A 23,486-nucleotide genomic window follows, 5' to 3' on the forward strand; every position below is an offset into this window, starting at 1 on the left:
TACCAATTATTGGTAACGAAGTTTGCCTTTTTCGAGGACTATATTATACGATAAAGTTATGGCTCCAGAGGTGCGGGTGGAAGTAAAGCGCGTAATGCAGCATTGAGATGAGTTTTCTATTATGTCTCACGACAGAAATAATTTTTAATACGTCTGCTGCCTATCATGCTGAAACGTTTTGAACTGATACTTAAGGTGGTTAGTGTGATTCAATGGCTGCCGGACACATTTTAAATTATTACTAATGTAGTGTATCTACCACTACAAAAATATAACTCCAATTCATTAGTATATGAGAAATGTTAACTCGATTTTATGGTGGGGTATCTTTTTATAGATGAAGCTTGACGTTACCGATAACTAGTCACTATCCGCACAACTAAGATTCGACGCATTTTGAAAATATCAGGGACAAATCTATAAAATAGTTAAATTTAAATTAAGATTTTCCGTAAGAGAAAGAAGCACGGAAAACAGTTAGACGGTGATAAAATGTGGTTAATGTAATGTTTAAAACTAATTAAAGTGTTCGGATTGGAAGAGGGGTTGAAGAATTAAAATATTTAAATACAGTTGCGCTGAGCATTTGGTTTGGTTAACATTAAGGTTTATGTGTTATGTAAGATAATTTAATAAGGTAGCCTAGCTCGTCGCCAAAAGTTGGTAGCAATATTGATGCTACAGTCACAAATTTAGCACTTTGTTTCAAGTAAATTTTTTGACAAAAAAGCCCTTATGTCGTTTCTCTTAAAGTTTCAGTTGTTAGTATTTCTGAACTTTCGATTTCAATATGGGGCAATTTGATTCCTTGTTTTGCACTAGCAGTAACTGGAGAATCATATCACGGTATATTATTAAGGTATTAATATTCCCAATAGATGGGAATTGAGCGTAAACGTTAACAAAATTCTAAAACCGGAGCTGAATTTTGAAAATGTCCGGTGTATTTAGGGTGATTTAAATTGATCACGTAGTTTAATCGTTCATAAGATTCTGTAACATATAAATTTCAAAAGATCGTGAGAAATAAATAGATTAAATGGAAATTGATGTTATGACAAAAATAAAGTGTTGGGGTTTGGGTGTTATTTTTAGTTATTTATATTTTATTTTATTTTATATCCGTCATTGAACAGCCGACACAATTTTTGGGTTTCCAACTACTAATGTTCAACTCCGCAGCCTTGTGATTTTGAACCAATACTGAAGACAAGGAAACTCTTAGATCAGTATCCCCAGAGGTATTGATTTGTTAAGGGAACATGGAGGACTTTGCGACTCCACAGATTTACGTGCTTCAGTCACCATTTACAACACGGGGAGTCTTCGGCAGGCGGGGATCGAACCCACGAACTCTTGGACATGGGTCCAGTGCCCTACCAACCAGGCTATCCCGGTCTTAGTTATCTATATGTTCATTTTTTTAGCTTTTCAGCTAAAGTTAAATGTATTTACAAATGGAACCGTTACTAAAATGAGTCCTATTGAAAACAATACAAGCACTATAATATTATTGGATGATGTAATTTTATTTTATTTTAATAATTTATTATTTTAATTAATTATTTTAATGTACTTATTTTAATAAAGCACTGTAATCTTGGAATTGACAGAAACCGTTCTTTTTCCTTATTCTTTATTTCAGAATTTAACTGGTATTTTATTGATGTGATGAACATTCTTTTTATCGTATGTTTAGGTTGTTTTCTCGTGAATTTCTATTAAATATATATATATATATATACATACATACATATATATTTAATCAAGGATTAAATATATATTTCGATTAAAACCTGATTTGTTTGTTTATTGTCATGATGTTACCTTCATATAATTTTAATCTAAATTTTATCTGAATGGGATATCTGCAAGTGACGTAGTGTGGGTATCTCTATCTTGATTGGTTGTTGAAACAGGCATTTGTTTACGTTAGCAACTGTTCTTTTCCTTCCATTTCAAGTAAGCCAAGCCCGTCAAGTATCAATTCTCTTAAGTGGCACATTCTAAAAACCATTCTTTAAGATTATTTCTCAAATGTTTCAATTCTACCACTATATATTTACACAGAGACTTAACACAAAGACAGACACAAAGCCATGTGGAACATAAACTAATTATGCATCGGAGTTGTCAGGTACACAAAACAAATATATATCACAGTTACAATAAAAATAAATATAAGTTAAGTAAAAGAAGTAGACGAGAAAGAATCATCTATTATTAATTCCATGTGCGATACGGCTCTGTATTTAATGAATTTGAGGTTAATCAACACGTAGAAAAAACTTAATAGAGACTTAACTTATGATGTAGAGAAACTCTGCTCAACTTTAATACGCCATTTTGCAGATAAAGATTGGCAAATGTTTTTCTGTATACGTCCGTTTTCATGCTGCGTTGCGTTACTAAAATTTTAAAAGATTTCTGGGTTACTTCCGATTTATTTTTACTTCAAAACTTCGAAAAAGAGCCAATATTATTATGCTAACAGTGTTTACAATATAACGCGTTCTTTCAATTTTTATGCGAAGCAAACAACAAATAAATTCTGAAGACTTCGCAAGCATGCTATGATGCAATTCAAACGATATGAAAGGGTAGGGGAGAGTAGGGTCAATTGTAAAATTTTTTACTTAACTATTTTTAACTAACAAAAAATCCAATATATTATTAGTATTAATTGACAGACGAACAAAGTAGACAATCCTCCACCAGAAAAAATAAATAAATACCTGATTTTAAATGTTATTATATTAGTTATTAACAATTTTTGACAGTNGTAGCCTAGATCATCGCCAAAAGTGGATAGCAATATTGATGCTACAGTCACACATTTAGCACTTTGTTTGTTTCAAATAAATTTTTCGACAAAAAAGTCCTTAGGTCGTAAGTTTCAGTTGCTAGTATTTCTCAATTTTCGATTTCAATATGGGGCAATTTGATTCCTTGTTTTGCAGTAGCAGTAACTGGAGAACCATATCACGATATATTATTAATATTCCCAATAGATGGGAATTGAGTGTAAACATTAACAAGATTCTAAAACCGGAGGTGAATTTTGAAAATTTCCGGTCTATTAAGGGAATTAAAATTGGTACGTTGTTTAACCGTTCATAAGATTCTGTAACATATAAATTCCAAAAGATCGTGAGAAATAAATAGATTAAATGGAAATTGATGTCATGACGAAAGTAAAGTGTTTGGGGTTTGGATGTTATTTTTAGTTATTTGTATTTTATTTTATTTTATATCCGTTTTTGAACAGCCGTCCCAATTTTTGGGTTTACGACTACTAATGTTCAACTCCGTAGCCTTGTGATTTTGAACCAATCCAGAAGACAAGGAAAGGAAACTTCTAGATCAGTACCCCCAAGAGGTATTGATTTGTTATGGCAACATGGAGGACTTTGCGATTCTATAGATTTAACGTGCATCAGTCACCATTCAGCGCCAGACGAAGACCACGGGGAGTCTTCGTCTGGCGCGGATTGAACCCATGAACTCTTGGACATGGGCCAAGTGCCCTACCAACCTGGCTATGCTGGCTAAGCTGTCCATCTCATGACCGGTAGAACGGATCCCACAATATTTCCATTTAGATTTCCACAATATTTCCGCTATCGCTCAGGGCATAGAGCTCTCGCCTTCCAATGTGGTGAACCGGGTTCGAATCCTGATGATGGCTGGGTGATATGCATTCCGCATCCGACTTGCACCGATCACAGTGCAGACGTAAAATATCCTTTGTGGTAGACGGATAAGTTATTTATTTGTATGTTATTTATGTGTTTATTTTTTTAGGTTTCCCGCTAAAGTTAAATTTATTTACAAATAGAACCGTAACTAAAATAAGTCCTATTGAAAACAATACAAGCGCAATAATATTATTGGATGACGTATTTTTTATTTTAATAATTCACTAATTATTTTAATGCACTTATTTTAATAAAGAACACTATTTTAATATAGCACTGTTAACTTGGAATTGACAGAAACCGTTCTTCTTCCTTAATCTTTACTTCGGAATTCAACTGGTATTTTAATGATGTGATAAACATTCTTTTTATCGTATGTTTAGGATGTTTTCTTGTGGATTTCGATTAAATATATTTATATAGATATATTTAATCAACGATTAAATATGTATTTCGATTAAAACCTTATTTGTTTGTTTATTGTCATGATGTTACCTTTATATAATTTTCATCTAAATTTTATATGAATGGGATACCAGCAAGTGACATAGTGTGGGTATCTCGATCCTGATTGGTTGTTAAAACGTGCATTTGTTTACGTTAGCAACTGTTTTTTCCATTCCATTTCAAGTAAGCCAAGCCCGCCAAGTATCAATTCTCTTAAGTGGCACATTCTAAACACCATTCTTAAAGATTATTTCTCAAATGTTTCAATTCTACCACTATATATTTACACAGAAACTTAACACAAAGACAGACACGAAGCCATGTGGAACATAAACTAATGTATCTATGTTGTCAGGTACACAAAATAAACATATATCGCAGTTACAATAAAAATAGATATAAGTTAAGTAAAAGAGGTAGACGAGAAAGAATAATCTAATATTAATACGGCCCTGTATTTAATGAATTTGAGGTTAATCAACATGTAGAGAAACTTAGTAGAGACTTAACTTATGATGTAGAGAAACTTTGCTCAACTTTAATACGCCATTTTGTAGATAAAGATTCGCAAATGTTTTTCTGTATACGTCCGTTTTCATGCTACGCTGCGTTACCAAAGTTTTAAAAGATTTCTGGGTTACTTCCGATTTATTTTTACTTCAAAACTTGGAAAAAGAGCACCATCCAATATTATTATACTAAAACTGTTTACGATATAACGTATTCTTTCAATTTTTATACGAGACAAACAACAAATAAATTCTGAAGACTTCGCAAGCATGCTATGATGCAATTCAAATAATATCAAACGGTACTATTTTACTCAGATGTAGCCAAATAAGGAATAATACTCATAACATGTCAAACCTAACACTTTATTTATGTTTTAATATTCGTTTTCTTAAATTTATTTTGGGCTCACAACCAGTTAAAATTTTTAAATTACAGAAATTCTTATGAATAGTAAAATTAAGCGTAAATTTAATCATAAATTACAATGATAAAACTTCTTAGAATATTAAGCCTGTACACACATAGTCTCGTAAGCATAACATAAGGGGAAGAATACACCAGAAGTTTTCTAAATTTCTTCCGCTTTTAAAAAAAGCTTGTTATTGTTTACATTCAGTCAACCATCCACTCTGATAAGTAATAATACGCTGATTTAGTTCAAACTGACGCATGCGCAAAAGCGCCGAAGGTTTTCTCATTTGAAAATATACAGTAGTCTTTTGCATTTGCTGATATTTTTATTCTACTAACACCTAAAAAAATTTTGTTTTTTCTTCTACTAAATAAACTTAAAAATGTTTTCAGTTATCGTTTAATTTAAACGGAAATAAATGTTTTTTTATTTTTAATTTTTTCCTCTCTTTCAGGTCTGTGGATATGTAAGGTGACGGATATGGATACAGGGAGAACTTGGTCGACGAATTCCATTTACATAAAAGTATTACCTCCTAAGCCGAAATTCGGTATCTATAAAATTCTCATGATTTTGGCCGTCTTAGCTGTATTGACAATTCTAGTGATATTTGCTCTTGCTTTGAAAATCAACAAAGCGAAAAAAAGATTTGGAAACGATCTTATTATTTTTGAAACTCTTTATAGCTCTGATGACAGCGACGATTCAGATTCGACTATCGATAACTTATAAGTTTCTGAACAACGGTACCAATATTTGTACCTAAAACGGAATTAAAAAACCTTTAGAAGATTCAATGATTCATACTCTGAATATTAATAAATTTCCAAAAGGCGTAATACTGTTTAGTTTTTTAAAGCAGAAATAAAATGAAAACCATTTTCAAATATTCATTATCGTCAATAAAGCTCTTTATAATTCTGATGATAGTGTAGCTTCAAATGTTGTTAATTTCCTAAACGAATGTACTACCAATATGTTCTAAACCACAATTAAAATAAAACCAATTTTTATTTATTTTTAATCGTTCATATAACACTATATATATAAAGTCCGGGGACGAACTATAAGATTCTATGTAAAATCTTAACTATCGGGAGTGATACTATACAGCTTTATTGTTTTAAATTATTGTTTATTGTTTGAAACCGGTTTGTACTTGTTTACGTTCGTGTATCAATTGGTTATCATTGTAAAGCAATACGTTAAAAATAAATACAAATAGGAAGTATGTACAAAACCTCCTGAATAAAAACCCCATTACATGTATGTTTAAATATTAAAGTATTGCCTATAAACTCGTGCAAAACACGTAATTATAAAAAAACTACAGTGCGTCTAATAATTTTGTCTAATTATTATAATATACCAATATAATATTTGATATAATATATCGTCTAATTTATCCAATCGTCAAATTTATATAATACATCGTCTAATTTAACCAATTGATACACGAACGTAAACAAGTGCAAATCGGTTTCAGTCGCATTCTATTTTTTATATATGTATATATAAACTCATGTTTATGAAAATTGCAACACCATGAAGGAATCGTCACAATTAAATGAAATTTAATACACAGTTGAGTAGTAGTGGTACAAATAAATGATTAAACTTTCAAAGCAAACAAACAATAACACGAGATCAAAATTAGTATTTTGATTAGCCATCACCCGCCGAAATAAGTGCTGCTACACGATGTGGCATGGAGTCAAGCAAATTTTGAATGTCTGTCAGAGGAAGAGCATTCCATATAGTTTGTACGCGTACCCAAAGTTCGTCTGTGGAAGCAACAGGACGAGGATCGCGAGCGAGACGCCGACCAACGAATCCCACACATGTTCAATCGGCGACATATCCGGGGAATCAGCAGGCCAAGGAAGAAGCTGTACCTGTCACGATGCAAGGAAGGATTGAACAGTCCTAGCAATATGAGGGCGGGCATTGTCTTGTTGAAATACAGCGCCTGTCAAGGCTTGAAAGAAGGGAACAGCTTGGGGCTGTAGAACTTCACTGATGTACCGGTTGCTGTTCAGATTAGCCACAATTCGTAGCAATTGAGATCGTCCATGATATGCTATGGCACCACAGACCATAACTCTGGGTGTTCGTCCACTGTGGCGTTCGATAACGCACTCCGGAAGGTGGCGTTCACCGGCATAACGTCTGACACAAATGTGAAAAGGAATTCGTCAGAAAACACGACACGCTGCCAATCAGCACGCCAGTCCCTATGCTGGTTGGCCCATTGCAGCCGCAGGCGGCGATGGCTTAGCGTGAGGGGGATCCTGTATAAAGGAGTCCTTGCGCGCAGTCTACGCTGCAGCAGACGTCTACGAATTGATGAAGCACGCAATGAAACACCTGTAGCTGTTGGTCACTGTGCTGCCAGTTGTCTAGAGGGAGCCGTATGGTCCGTCAGCGCCATGCGAACCAGGTGTCTATCTTCGCCAGCTGGCGTGACATTTCGGAGTCCACTCCCGGATTTCCGAGTTGTTTGACACTCGTTCGTCCACTGCTTCCAAACACGCATCACTGTGCTGCTGTTACGCTGCACACGATCGGCTACTGCACGATAAGATAATCCAGCTTCCCGAAAGCCGATGATTCTCCCCCGTTCAAACTCCGTAAGTTGTTGAAAACTCGCTCTCTTTCGTCGAAGAGGCATAAGTAACGACCAAGCTAACGTTTACCACAAGCAGATTACCAGTGATAACCATACAAGAATCGCTACAGCCGTCTATTTATTTGGATCCATCAGCCGTTCAGAGGGCGCTGTTCTGCATACGCATGCGTTACGGATCTGAAATTCTAATCATTTGCATATCATGCTCTACTTTGCACTTCCTGAAAATTTCAGCTCACTCGCATAAGTCCTTCATGGTGTTGCAATTTTCACAAACATGAGTTTANTGGGTATTTCGATCCTGATTGGTTGTTAGAACGTGGCACTAATTTACGTTAGCATACTTTCTTCTAGCAATTCTTCCCATTCTATCTCGAGTAAGACAAACTCATCAAGTCTCTTAAGTAACACATTTTAAATTCTTTCACAAAGATTCGTGCTCAAAGATTTCAATTCTTTCATTATTTACACAGAGATTTAACACAAAGACAGGCACCAAGCCACGTGGAACATACACAAACAAATTATGCATCAAAGTTACCTGGTACACAAAATGAACATATATCGCAGTTACAAAAAAATAAATCTAAGTGAAGTAAAAGAAGTAGACGAGAAAGAATTATATTTTAACAAAGTCGATGTGCGATACGGCTATGTATTTTAATTAACATTCTAACTTATGTAAAGAAGCATAGCTCAATTTTAATAGGCCATTTTGAAGATAAAGATTAGCTGGCGCTAACGTCATAAGTCACATGTGTGGGTATGGGAAATCTTCTTGAAGTGCAAGATATATAAACTCATGTTTATGAAAATTGCAACACCATGAAGGAATCGTCACAATTAAATGAAATTTAATACACAGTTGAGTAGTAGTGGTACAAATAAATGATTAAACTTTCAAAGCAAACAAACAATAACACGAGATCAAAATTAGTATTTTGTGTAGCCACCACCCGCCGCAATAAGTGCTGCTACACGACGTGGCATGGAGTCAACCAAATGTTGAATGTCTGTCAGAGGAAGAGTATTCCATATAGTTTGTACGCGTAACCAAAGTTCGTCTGTAGAAGCAACAGGACGAGGATCGCGAGCGAGACGCCGACCAACGAAAACCCACACATGTTCAATCGGCGACATATCCGGGGAATCAGCAGACCAAGGAAGAAGCTGTACCTGTCACGATGCAAGGAAGGATTGAACAGTGCTAGCAATATGAGGGCGGGCATTGTCTTGTTGAAATACAGCGCCTGGCAAGGCTTGAAAGAAGGGAACAGCTTGGGGCTGTAGAACTTCATTGATGTACCGGTTGCTGTTCAGATTACCCACAATTCGTAGCAATTGAGATCGTCCATGATATGCTATGGCTCTCCAGACCATAACTCCGGGTGTTCGTCCACTGTGGCGTTCGATAACGCACTCCGGAAGGTGGCGTTCCCCGGCATAACGTCTGACACGAATGTGGCCATCATGGTACCACAAACTAAAAAGGGATTCGTCAGAAAACACGACACGCTGCCAATCAGCATGTCAGTCTCTATGCTGGTTGGCCCATTGCAGCCGCAGGCGGCGATTGCTTAGCGTGAGGGGGATCCTGTATAAAGGTGTCTTTGCGCGCAGTCCACGCTGCAGCAGACGTCTACGAATTGATGAAGCACACAATGAAACACCTGTAGCTGTTGGCCACTGTACTGCCAGTTGTCTAGAGGAAGCCGTATGGTCCGTCAGCGCCATGCGGACCAGGTGTCTATCTTTGCCAGCTGACGTGACATTTCGGAGTCCACTCCCGGATTTTCGAGTTGTTTGACACTCGTTTGTCCACTGCCTCCAAACACGCATCACTGTGCTACTGTTACGCTGCACACCATCGGCTACTGCCGGATAAGATAATCCAGCTTCCCGAAGGCCGATGATTCTCCCCCGTTCAAATTCCGTAAGTTGTTGAAAACTCGCTCTCTTTCGTCGAAGAGGCATAAGTACCGACCAAGCTAACGTTTACCACAAGCAGATTACCAGTGATAACCATACAAGAATCGCTACAGCCGTCTATTTATTTGGATCCATCAGCCGTTCAGAGGGCGCTGTTCTGCATACGCATGCGCTACGGATATGAAATTTTAATCATTTGCATATCATGCTCTACTTTGCACTTCCTGAAAATTTCAGCTCTCTCGCATAAGTCCTTCATGGTGTTGCAATTTTCACAAACATGAGTTTATATATATATTGGAATAGAATCATATTAATTAATTTCAAAACAAATTCACTCAAATTCCTAAAAACACGCATACTTTGTTTGGATGACTGGGTTACATGTAACAGTTGCGTAACAGAAATACTAAGAAAAAGCTTGTAATTTTGCTTTCTAATTATAGGTTTTTAATTCTAATTAATTCCAATTTCAAGTTTCAAATATTCTATATAATACTGAAGAGAATAGAGTTCTATTAATTAATTAATTAATTAATTAATTAATTCAAAAACGAATTCACTCAAATTCCTAAAAACATGCATATTTTGTTGGATAACTGGGCTACTTTCAACACCGTTCCCGAAAAATAACAGGTACTTTTAAAGACCAGTTGTGTAGAAGAAATACTAGAACAGCAATTCTTAACGATTATTAATCTGCAAATTGTCACAATATTGATTCACTCAATAGTTAAGGAATTCGTATAATGTTACGTTCGTTCCGACATTCATTTCAACATTGTCATTCATCAACTGTCTTTTTCATTAATTTAATCTTCGATAGTGTCGCGATTAAGATGTCAAATCAGAATAAATCACTGTGTGAACGAAATAACTTTTTTTTCATCATCTAAATAAGCATTCTGTTGACAACTAAAAAGGAAATGTCACAAAGCAATGCATTTTTATTGTCGCTGTGACTAACAGAAGAAAAAGATTCCTACACAGACAGGACACAGACAGGAAGAATATTAACCGATTAGGGGTAGTTTAGAAAATTAAAAATATTACCCGTTTCGAACATTAAAAATATTACCCGTTTAGAACATTAAAAATATTACTCGTTTAGAACATTAAAAATATTTCTATACACCTAAAATTAGGCTAAAGAATTATTACTCGTACAGAAATAGTATTTGGATGAAAGAATATTTCTTTAATAGAGATATTAGTCTGAATAATGTAACTCAATAGTGATAGTGTTAGACAGATGGAATATTACTCGAATAGAGATAGTATTAGGCTGTTGGAATATCACTCGAATACAATAATAGATATTTAGAATATAACTAGATAAGATACACAAGAAATAGGACATAAGAAACATTACTCCTACAGAGATAATATCATACTGGAATATTGGAAAATTACTCGGATAGAGATAGTATTAAACTACAGGAATATTACTAGAATGGAGGTAATATTGGACATAATATTACTTTAATAAAGACAGTACAAGACTATAAGAATATTGCTCGAATAGAGATAGCATTAGACGTAATGTAACTCGGACAGTAGTATTATATTGAGTGATTATCCCTCGTTTAGAAATATTCCTTGAATAGAGATAATATCAGATAAAAGAAATAATACTATTAAAAAAAAGCCACTTATTAAACATCAAAAGAGACTTGGTCCATTGACATGGATTGCGATAAGGAAAGCATTATGTTGATTAAAATTCTCGACATTGTTAAAATTTACACTTCCGGCATCTTCTAAGGAGAAGAATAAAGTTCAGTGCCTGCCATTTGAAATTTTTTTTCTTTTTTTTACATTCAATGGGATATCTGCAAGTGACGTAGTGTGGGTATTTCGATCCTGATTGGTTGTTAGAACGTGGCACTAATTTACGTTAGCATACTTTCTTCTAGCAATTCTTCCCATTCTATCTCGAGTAAGACAAACTCATCAAGTCTCTTAAGTAACACATTTTAAATTCTTTCACAAAGATTCGTGCTCAAAGATTTCAATTCTTTCATTATTTACACAGAGATTTAACACAAAGACAGGCACCAAGCCACGTGGAACATACACAAACAAATTATGCATCAAAGTTACCTGGTACACAAAATGAACATATATCGCAGTTACAAAAAAATAAATCTAAGTGAAGTAAAAGAAGTAGACGAGAAAGAATTATATTTTAACAAAGTCGATGTGCGATACGGCTATGTATTTTAATTAACATTCTAACTTATGTAAAGAAGCATAGCTCAATTTTAATAGGCCATTTTGAAGATAAAGATTAGCTGGCGCTAACGTCATAAGTCACATGTGTGGGTATGGGAAATCTTCTTGAAGTGCAAGTACCCAATTGCTGTCACACTGGCCAAAGAAATTATCAATTTGTATTCAAATAATATTAGTTCAATTAAAAGCAAATAAATTCAAGCCTTTGTGGCTCAGAGTAATTTTAACCAAAAAGTTTAGTTTCAGCACTGTGTTCAGTGCGAATCGAGTGCGGAATTCGTACCGACCAGCTATCGCAAGGATCCGAACCAGGTACACCTCATTGGGAGGCGAATGCTCTATTCCCCGAGAAACCACGACTCCAAGTAAATTAATTGTCAATCATTTTCTATAAAAAAAATTAATTAGTTTTTCGTAAAATAATGCTATTTTTTCTGGAATCAGTGGTTAAGTAGTAAGATTCGCTTAGCATTGTAAAGGTAAACTTTATCGGAAAAGAATAATAAAATACGCTATTTTTAACTAAATTTGTTGCTAACAAGTTGTAACACTATTTTTAATTTTAATTTCAGTCGTGGATCATAAAAGTTTCAGAAGAAATTTTTATAGTACAGTTGCATTTAAAAGTAATCAGTATCAACTTGCTAATATTTCTTCATACTGACCCAGATTGAATCCAGTTCCCATCATTGGAAGGCGAACGCTTTATCCTCTGAGCCATCACGAATCTGTCAACAAAATTACTTTTTATTTTATTTTATAACCGTCCTTGAACAGTCGATCGAATTTTTTGGGATTACGACTACTAATGTTCAACTCCGTAGTTTTGTAATTTTGAACCCGATCAAGAAGACAAGAGAACTTCTGGATTAAGTATTGAGAGAAATTTGTCTTCGTGGAGGACTTTTTGATGGAACTAGCCAGCATTTGCGTTACATGGAGAGGAAAGCCACGAAAACCTCCCGCGGTTAGCCAGATGGCAAGGAGACTCTAACCCATGATCCGTCTACCACTGAGGATATTTTATGTCAGCACGGTGGTCAGTGCAAGCCGGTCGCGGGATTCGAATCGACCAGCAATTGCTGGGATTCGAACCCGATTCGCCACATTGGGAGGCGAGAGCTCTATCCCCTAAGCCACCATGGCTCGAACAAAATTATTATCATTATTTTTAATTTTTTATTATTAATTAAATTTATTTATTTATTTTTTAATAGAACTCTGCATCTGAATAAACATTCTGTTGACCACTAAAAAGGAAAATTTGCAGGGCAATAAATTTTAATTGCCGCCAAGACTAACAAAAAAAAGATTTCCGTCGACGACTGTAATGTAGTCATTCGGTTGTTTAACATTGAGAGAGATTAAAAGAAATATCCTAGATTTTATGAGTTGTAGTTGGTCAGCAAATAGGACATAAAACAGAGACACGAGGGATTAAATAACAGGTTTAGGGAAAGTCGTTACCATTAAAAGGATTGAATAGGGAAAATTATTTAATTTCTGTGTAGGGATATTTAAAAACAATGCAGGTGAGTAAGGTCATAATATTGGTGTATCATTAGAATAAGGTAAAAAATAATGCGTGTTATCTGTTACAAAATAACGGCTACTGAAGGAACATCTGAAACACCAGTAACATTTTTTAAAACATTTAAAGGAGAATTTAAAAAATATTTGCATAATTTTATTAGTTTCTGATTGCACTAGCTGCGTTCACCAAGGTACCAAAGTGTCTTTGTTCGGTTTTAGCAAATGTAAAGTTTTTTTTCCTTGTAAGCGATCAAAGTATTGTTTATCCATGTTAAAAGTAATTGTTAATAAATATTTATTATTTTTAAGAGTAATTTAATAACGGTCGAATAATTTTTTGAAAGGTAAACAGTTTTTTTACGCCGTTTTAAACTATGTAATTTTAAATTAAGCAATATAAAATTTTAGCAAACTTTTACGAATAATTCTTACATAGTTAAACATGAAGCGAAAACTTGTATACCTTGCAATTCAATATTTTTTTACTATTATTAACACTAGAAAGACTAAAATACCTATATTGCCCAAACGCAGTCAAAATGACTGCATTGTGAAAGAATAACTAATGTATGAAGAAATTTGTTTAAAATTAATTTTTAATATATTTTTGATATTATTTTCAGTTATATAACAAGTTATTAGTAAATATCAAGAATGAAAATAATTATAAAAGTCACAAAATTCTAAGAAATTTGGACACACAGAAAATTGCTAAATAAAGTAATACAAATTAGATAAGTTAAAGAAAAATATTTTATACACATAATTATTTTTGGATAAACGAATTATATAATTGTATGCAAATTGTTTTTTGAGCGTAGGTCAAACTTCCGTCCTCTTTTATACTATTCAATCCGCTTGTTCATGTCGAACCACCAGAAATTTCCATCATTTTTTCTTAGAAATCAAATGTTGGAACGATCATGAACCACCATCACCCCAATATAGTAATTCGGACTGATTTATGATGGACCAACATGAAAAACTTAATTGTTTGATGGTATATTCCTGCTGAACCAACAAGAATTGTTATTAAACCATCAGGGAGAAGCATTGTTGTACCATTATGAACCATCACGAACTTCCATCATAGTAACTTAGAAATCAAATGTTAGAATGGTCATGAACAACCATCATCCCATTGTAGTAATTCGGATTGATTCAGGATGGGCCAACATGAAAAACTTAATATTTTGATGATATATTCCTGCTGAACCAACAATAATTCCCATTCAATCATCATGGAAAAGTATAGTTGAAACTATCATGGACAGTCTCGGACCATCATTGATTGCTGGTTTATGAGAATCAAACTTCTCTTACCAACATATGGTTAACCAACATAGCAATCAAGTAGCATTTTCCATCGTGGAATGATGGAAGTTCGTTGGCATATCAAAAACCATGAACGAATAATGGAAAATGATGGATGATGGGACCATCAAATGATGTTGGAACATCATGAATCGCACTGAAACTAACATGAACCATCAAAATATTCTGATGGGATCATCAAGAATTTTAACTTTTGGAAATGAATATCGGAATATTATAACAATACGACACCATCGTATTTTGATGGTAAAAAAATCCAAATTCCTTGTTTATTTACAGAAATTATCTTTTTTGTCTCTGGTTCCGCAACTTGATTTGAGCTAAATAATTAGTATATTTTAGGTCACCCCTATGGATCTTTAAGTTGGCAAAATAGTTCATAAAAATTCAATCATAAGATCAAAAGTTTTGCTGGATGATTTTTTTGCCCACGGTACATGAATCATTGCCACCTTAAAGCCACAGCAAGAGAAAAAGGCAAATAATAATTCTAAAGCAAAATGTGTTAAGTTCCTAGTTTTGTTAATAGGTTTAACTAATCGGAGCTAGTTTCTTTATAGTTTATGGATGGAGAACCATATAAAGCTAAGTACAGGTGGTGATAGTGGTCAAAATTCAACAGAAGACTACTTCCAATTTATTTTTATACCTAACATTGAGAAAACACCCCATCCAATATTATTATACTTGTAGTGCTTAAGATATAAACGTTTTTAAAATTTAAATTTATCTTAATTCATTTAATTTTAGCGGAGAACGTGGTTATTAAGGTTGGTACTTTACCTTTTTTAATAACAATAGGCAACAAAAACTATCAAGAAATAGCAGACGGCACTATTTTACACAAATATAGCCGGATAAGGGATAACGCTAAAAACATGGCAAACCTTACACTTTATTTATGTCGTGATATTAATTTTATTAAATAAATTTAATACTTACGACCTTTTAGAATTTATAAACTACCGAAAACTTTTATGAATGGAAAGATTACACGTAAATTGAAACATAAATCATAACAATGAAAATTACTGGAATATCAAGCCTATTCAAACGTCACCTCGCAAGCACCCTGGGAATTCTAGAAGTTTCTTAAAGTTCTTAGAATCCTGTCGTTGTTTACATTCAGTTCCTTATTCATATCACAGAGAAGCTCAGAATTAGTTAGTGTATTTTTATTATCAGTTTTAAGCACCATAAATTTACGAAATCAAAACTTGATTAATTTTATTGAAATAAAGCATAAAAAAGTCTTATTATTAGAACGATAAATATAAACGTAACATTGATAGAAAGTAATTGAATTAAACAAAATATATGACAGAGACACTAAATTATAAATTGCTAAGTCTCTATTATTCACATACGCTGCATAAAAAGTTTTATTCTAAGTGCTGCTAGAGGGCTCCACTGTGATTAGGGCTAAAAGAAATTTTGTAAAATGCGTTGCGATGACGTCAGCGAATCGTTCTTAATTATAATTTGTTCAAGCAGGCATATTCAAAAACAAAAATTTTACGATTTAAAACTTTGTTTACAAAGTAAACATAAACTTAATTAATCTTAGAGCATTAAGCTAATAATTTGAGAAGTAACCGAACCTTCTTTTCAAACAAATTCAGTAAAATAAATAAAACAAATTAAAATAGGCGGCTTTGATTTACATTATTTTTATTCCACTTATCAAGCATTCAATTAATTTCAACTCGGATGGAATATCGAGAAATAGTTAATCCGTCCCAAATATTCCTTTTTATTCCAGTTTATCCTTTCACCTAACTCATAAAAGTTAATTCACCAATGAACACCTACGATTCTGTAAAATGAAATATGTCGGCTACGAACAAAATAAAATAAAATGTAATAAACATCCTTTACACAGCTTCACCGTTGCCACGAAAATGTATGCAAAAATTGGGAGTTAATTATCAAAAAATACGCCGTAGTTTATGTAAACCGCAACTTCTACATCAAATAATTAATTAAATGTAGAAAGAAAGAAGGACACGCATAGGATAGTTCTCACGACTTAAATCCCACGGGACAAAATCTATTTCGCCTGTTTTCCGAAAATCCACTTAAATTCTAATTTGATTTGTTTACAGTCTTTGCCCAACATCGAAAGGGATTTTCAAAGGGAATGAGGTTTCATGTTAAATATCACTCATGTGTATAAATTTTTAACGGTTTTCAGAAATATCTAATTTCAGAAAGTTTGATTTAGATTTAAAGGGCGGCAATATACCATTAAAGATAAAGTAACAGTTATTTTAATTCAGTAACAGGTTCAGTAGGAGTTCGGATTCTTGTTGTTAAAAATTATAGAATAATTTGTTTGCAGAGATATGAAGTGTAAATTAATAGCAAACCTTATTACGTTACTAACAAGTATTTAAAACCTTTATTCTAATTAGTAAAGTAAAAATTAGTAAATTGATTAAGGATTTCTAATCAAACAAGGAGTAAGAACAGTAATTCTCCCATTAAAGGGTTTGGGGAAATATAATGATAAGTTTATACAGTACGTTTTTAAACTGTTTTTAAGAACAGTCTGAAAAGTAACAGTTATTTTAATTCAGAAACCATATTTGGGTATATTCATTGGCTCCAAAGATCAGTACCAAAAGTAGGTGTTTTTAAAGAAACAAAATACTTATTTACATTCTTTTTTTTCTCTTATAAAAACAGAGGAAGGTTGCACTATTATTAAGTATTTTTAAGAGCAAGCCAAGGTTGCTATTTACCATAATAAAACTATTTACCGTAAGTAGGTTATTTTATGAAATACCTCTAACCATTTTATACTGCCAACCAAATTTAAAAAGACAACATAAAAGAAATTAACTTTAACTAATGCAAATAAGTCTTTTACCTAAATAAAATGATACTTGAAACATTCATTACTCGTCCCTATACACCGAAACGAGTTGTTAGGAAAACATGGCGTCGTAAATAAATATCGTTCCGTTTACAGTCACTGTCAAAGTTTTGTGCTTTTTACAAAATTTTGATGCCGTCATCATAGAAAGCACTTATCGATCATATTTCACAATTTGTGGTGTAACTAAAATAAAATGTTCTTTCATTTAACTAAACTTTGTGATAATGAGAAACTTTGCACAAAATACTGGATAAAGATTTGCGGAGTTTTTTTACAGTGTTGATATTTTGTGGTAAAAACATAAATGGCATACTGCATGCACGCCGTTCTGACAAACAGAGATATTTTTTCCTTGTGTTTATTAGTGCAAATTAGATTGTAAACTGATCACCTTGTGTGCAAATTAGATTGTAAACTGATCGCAAAGACACGGTTCCCAGTAGAACACCGAAGTCAAACATTTCTGACTGCGGTCAGCAAGCGGGTGGGTGATCACTTTGATCAGCCTGCGTAGGGACCGAGGGTGCAGGGTATCGGTCATCGTTAAATTGTTCAACCGTAAANGCCGTTCTGACAAACAGAGATATTTTTTCCTTGTGTTTATTAGTGCAAATTAGATTGTAAACTGATCACCTTGTGTGCAAATTAGATTGTAAACTGATCACCTTGTGTGCAAATTAGATTGTAAACTGATCACCTTGTGTGCAAATTAGATTGTAAACTGATCGCAAAGATACGGTTCCCAGTAGAACACCGAAGTCAAACATTTCTGGCTGCGGTCAGCAAGCGGGTGGGTGATCATTTTGATCAGCCTGCGTAGGGACCGAGGGTGCGGGGTATCGGTCCTCGTTAAACTGTTCTACCGTAAAGTGCTCGATTTCGCTAGCAGGTCGTCGGACTACCAAAGTAAGGGAGTCATCCCTTCTGCAGAGGATCAAAATTGCGATGACATGTCTTCGGATGATCCTTAGGGATGTTGACCGTCGCCAAAAGCCCACTGTGCAGCTCTGGTGTGACGTAAATAAAGTACCTGCCTACCTACTTGCAAATTGGATTATCTCAAGGTCTTCAATTTCCTTGTATCACCCTGTACTTCAGATAAAATGATTTGACAAGCAGCAAAAAAAAAAAAAGTGTTTTAGAGTTTTTTAGTCAACAGTGCCATCTGTGGATGAAATTTGCAGCTAATACATAAATTTTGTGAGAATAAATATTTAAATTGGTTTCTTAAATCATCTGATATTTTTACAACACAAGGTAGGAACAAAAATTGTAATAGACTTGTGGGGAATAAAACTTAGCAGTAACAAACCGCACATTACATTTTCTGACCAGTATGCGAAGAATATTCCTTTTCTTTTTTTTAAAAAAAAAAGTTTATAGTTCTTAAAACGTGTTCGTTGTAACATAAAGCAAAGCATTTACTTGCATCCAGGAATGAAATTTACGTAGATATACTTTATTGTACACGGTCGCAAAAGAGACCGGTAAGTAAAGTTTTACGACGTACTTTTTTTATGGTTTGAATGAACTACACGAAACATTTAACGCACTTTATATCTGAAAGAAAAACGATCGGCACATAAACATACTGTTTACTTTTCAATAGAATAATATAGTTTTCGTGCCTTCAGTTACATATTTCTGCAAACATTGATTGGATTTGCTTTTTTAATTGTTATGTTGAATTGCATTTGGATTTTTATTTATTAATTAGGATAAAATTTCGATTTTTATCAAGTGAGATTTGGGTTGGATTTTTATTTATTAAGCTGGATTTAAGTTAACCAAAATGAAGCACTATGTAACTAAAGCAATTATTTCGGCAAAAGCGTGATTTCTGTTTTATAAGTAGAAGTTTATAAAATATATTACAATGAATCAAGATTAAGAAAAAATTCAAGTTTCAGTTTCTTTCCTTCACATTTTTGCATATTGAAGTGTATATGTTATATTGTTAAACAGGTGAAACGAATAATCCTAATTGATTTTGAAATTGAATATAGAATTTAACATTCATTAATAAATTTCAAATTAATAACGTTTTAATTAATTAAATACTTTCTTTTAGTAGTGCAGACATTTCCTCATTATGGTGTTAGATATTATTGCTCTTTAAAACTTACAAAAAGCAACATATGAATACAAATTTTTCAAAACACTTCCTGAAGATAAATTTTAGAATTTCTCAACGTTGTCACAGATTGATACTAAGGTTTCTGCAACAAAGCATGTAGGGTTAACTAACCAGTGAAGGAGCACTTAAGCTTCGCTTGCCTTTTAAAAAATCAAATTAATTTCAAAATTCGTAATTTTAGTTAAATCACAGTGTCAACATATTTGCTCCTACTTGCAAATTATGTAAAAAAAATTGTTGAGAACTTACATAATATTGCTTCAAAGTTTTGGAGGTTTAAATAACAAGTAGTAAGAAGACCAAGTGAAGGAACAGGTCTTACCAGTGAATGAACATCTAGTAAAGGAACACTTAATTTTGGTTATTTTTTAATGCTTTTTATGAATTTATAAGCCATACAAATATTTAAAAACAAGCCTATCCCTGAAATTATAACACATAAATACTTGGAAAATGTGAAATTTTTTTGGAATCATGAATTGAAAATTAAAGTGTCAACATATTAACACATACTGTTCACTCACTGGAAAATCTATGCCCAGTAAAGGAACATGCCTGTTCCCTCACTGGTTTGTAATTTTAACATACTTTTGATGCGGAACATCACTAAAGGTACAAGAAAATTAAAGTTTATCTTTCATTTTCATTAATTTAGAACAAAATCCAGTAAAGGAACACTTGTTCCTTCACTGGTTTTTCATCGTTTGGTGATCCAGTGAATAAACACCCCCTTATCTCAGTACTTTATTATGCTATGATGCTTAAAAATACAAAACGTAACTTCAATAACTATAGTTTGAATTCTCTTTTTCACAGTGAGAAAAATAAAACTATTACATGCAATTAATTCCAATTCAAACATATAAATACATACACTAACCTTATAATTTTTTCAAAGAAACAAGGTGTTGCAGAGATAATAACAAATTCAGAAATTTTTCCAGAGAAGTCTATTTGACCAGGTAATCCGAAACATTGCTAGATGGCTTCCTATTGTTTGGCAGTAAGCCATTGTTACCAATCAATCTAACGAAAAACTTTCAAATTTTTATTTTTAATCAATATATATATCCTTCACTGGGTAGTGTTCCTTCACTGGTTGGTTTACCGTACACTGGTGTAAGAAATTAAGAGAATTTGCAGACTTGGTCAATTATCTCAAGAACTACTGGACCGATTTTGATGAAACTTGATATGAACATACATCGATACAATACAAAACAAATAACCATTCAACAATTGTAATACACTCGCATGATCGAGAGTACCACTCGTTGGAGTCGGGAGATATGAAATTGCCACTAGATAATCCATGCCAATTGCCACAAGAAATGATAAACTGCCTTATTTCAAGTGTGAAATCACGCTGCAAGACTTGTATATCTGTAAGAGGGGACCATACCCCAGATAACCCATTTNCTATTGTTACCAATCAATCTAAAGAAAAACTTTCAAATTTTTATTTTTAATCAATATATATATCCTTTACTGGGTAGTGTTCCTTCACTGGCTGGTTTACCCTACACTGGTGTAAGAAATTAAGAGAATTTGCAGACTTGGTCAAGTATCTCAAGAACTACTGGACCGATTTTGATGAAACTTGATATGAACATACATCGATACAATACAAAACAAATAACCATTCAACAATTGTAATACACACGCATGATCGAAAGTACCACTCGTTGGAGTCGGGAGGTATGAAATTGCCACAAGATAATCCATGCAAATTGCCACAAGAAATGATAAACTGCCTTATCTCCAAGTATGAAATCACGCTGCAAGACTTGTATATCTGTAAGAGTTTCATACCTTCCAACTCCAACGAGTATTACGCACAATCACGTGTGTGTATTACAATTATTGAATGATTATTTGTTTTCCGTTGCATCAATGTATGTAGATATAAAATTTCATTAAAATCTGCCCAGTAGTTCTAGAGATAATAGACCAAGTTTGCAAATTTTCTTAATTTCTTACACTAGTGTAGCTCTAAGGTATTTTTCTTTTATTAAGCTATTTTATATGAATGTATCTAATGCAATACTCTCAATGATTATTAGTTTTATTGTCGCACATGGCGCCATTGTCTGCTGGTCTAGGACTAAATTGGGCTCCATCAGATTTGATCTTAACGAACTGCAATTAATGGTTTGTGTAGCCTTGTCAGAATGTCTTATCACCACGCCACGATCACACACCACGGCTGCGATTGAGACAAGCATAGGAGTTAAATCTTGACTGCAATGATGTGCGTCAAGAAGAGCTTCATAAGCTAAACAGGAATAGTTTGAGGAAGATTATTGGTCTTCTCACACCTTCAGGAGGCACCTTTACATTACTTATATTACACCTATTGTATTCCTATTAGTCATGGTTGTCATCCTGAGGAGGAGTCTTCACGACACACTTTTTGTGAATGTAAAGTATATTCTGCTCAAAGATTTCAGCATCTGGGACAACATTGTGAACTACTTGATATTTCTGTGAGGTGTTATAGCCTGGGAACTACATGATATTTCTGTGAGGTGTTTGCTGAACTTTGTTTCAGCTATAAAGCTTTTCCACTAGTCATGATCTTAGGTTTAGGAACAATAGATCTCTGATTGATGTGCCTTGCTCCTTGAAGCTGCCCAATCTTTAAGTCTAATCGAATGCAATAAGGGAGAGTGTGATTACATATCGTCTGCGAGTTTTTTTATTCTAGACACAACTCAAAATGCCTGTTCAAGCAAATGGACACAGCTTGAAATTCGTGTTTGGACACAGCAAAAAATGCGCCTTTTCATTATTCAATCCAAATATAACAACTAAGCGAGAAATTATTTACTCAATTTACCTTATTTAGAAACTCATTTCTTAAAAACGCATTTCGAGCAGTGTCTATTTTTTTAAAAATGCATTTCGAGCTGTGTCCATTTAAAAAAAAAATTTCAGCTGTGTCCATTTAAAAAAAAAACAACGTATTACGAGCTATGTCAATTTTTTTAAAAATGTATTTTGAGCTACATCCATTTTCTAAAAATACATTTCAAGTAGTGTGCACTTTTTTAAAAACGCATTTTGAGCTGTGTCCATTTTCTTAAGCACGTATTTTGCGTCCGGAAATAAAAAGCTCACAGACGATATTTTTTTAAAAACAATTATTTAACATTATCGTCCATAAGAAATTAGGTGACTCTAACGGAATGTCTTAATTTTAATTAAAAGATCTCAATTGTTTCCTTAATTAAAGAAGTAAATGGCTTGAAGTTAAGCTAAATTAAAATTTCTAAATGAGCAGAAGTAACAATACAACTCCACTTAACAGCACATGTAATGCGATTCAAGACTGCTTTTAGGTGATAGAGTAGATTGTTAAGAGGCGCGTTTTATTTAAATCCACCAACTAATTTATTTTACTTGGATTTAAAAATAAAAAGAGAAGGAAAAAAAAAGACAGTCAATACTCTAATCGTGTTTCTATTTTTTAGTATGATTCCCGACTTCTATGAAGAACGAAAAAAAGCTTTTGCTCTTATTTGTATTTTTCTTGTCAATTAGGTTTTGTTTCATTCTGCTTTAATACTTTCTTTGTTAAATAAAAGGAAATCGATTAGAGACAGTGACGTAGTTTTGGGGAGGGTTTGGGGGACAAAACCCCCTTTCGAAATTAAACACTACTTGATTAATGAACTAATAACTAATGTAGGGTAAGTAGGATGTAGATATAAAAAACTTTTCATTATATATATATA

At 33.5% G+C, this 23,486-nt stretch overlaps 3 protein-coding genes across 5 annotated transcripts in view; 1 reads left to right on the plus strand and 2 right to left on the minus strand.

Annotated features, from left to right (window-relative positions):
* LOC107455170 (ER membrane protein complex subunit 3) overlaps nt 1–1,878 on the plus strand; it is a 127,719-nt gene extending 125,841 nt beyond the window's left edge. The window contains exon 7 of the mRNA XM_043039769.2: nt 1,856–1,878. Coding sequence (XP_042895703.2) covers nt 1,856–1,878 — 23 coding nt within the window. The remainder of the gene's footprint in view (nt 1–1,855) is intronic.
* The window catches only part of LOC107455175 (Octopamine receptor in mushroom bodies), a 207,486-nt gene that overhangs the window by 70,099 nt on the left and 113,901 nt on the right, over nt 1–23,486 (minus strand). The gene's annotated exons all lie outside the window — the stretch shown is intronic.
* On the minus strand, nt 9,230–9,673 carry LOC122268901 (uncharacterized). The gene has a single exon (XM_043039792.1). The coding sequence runs from the start codon at nt 9,671–9,673 to the stop codon at nt 9,230–9,232; it is 444 nt and encodes a 147-aa protein (XP_042895726.1).

The sequence above is a fragment of the Parasteatoda tepidariorum genome, chromosome 7, assembly GCF_043381705.1.
Source record: "Parasteatoda tepidariorum isolate YZ-2023 chromosome 7, CAS_Ptep_4.0, whole genome shotgun sequence".
Classification (NCBI taxonomy): domain Eukaryota; kingdom Metazoa; phylum Arthropoda; class Arachnida; order Araneae; family Theridiidae; genus Parasteatoda; species Parasteatoda tepidariorum.

Coding starts and splice junctions, on each gene's coding strand:
- LOC122268901 (XM_043039792.1), bottom strand. CDS start 9,673: ATGCCTCTTCGACGAAAGAGAGCGAGTTTTCAACAACTTACGGAATTT.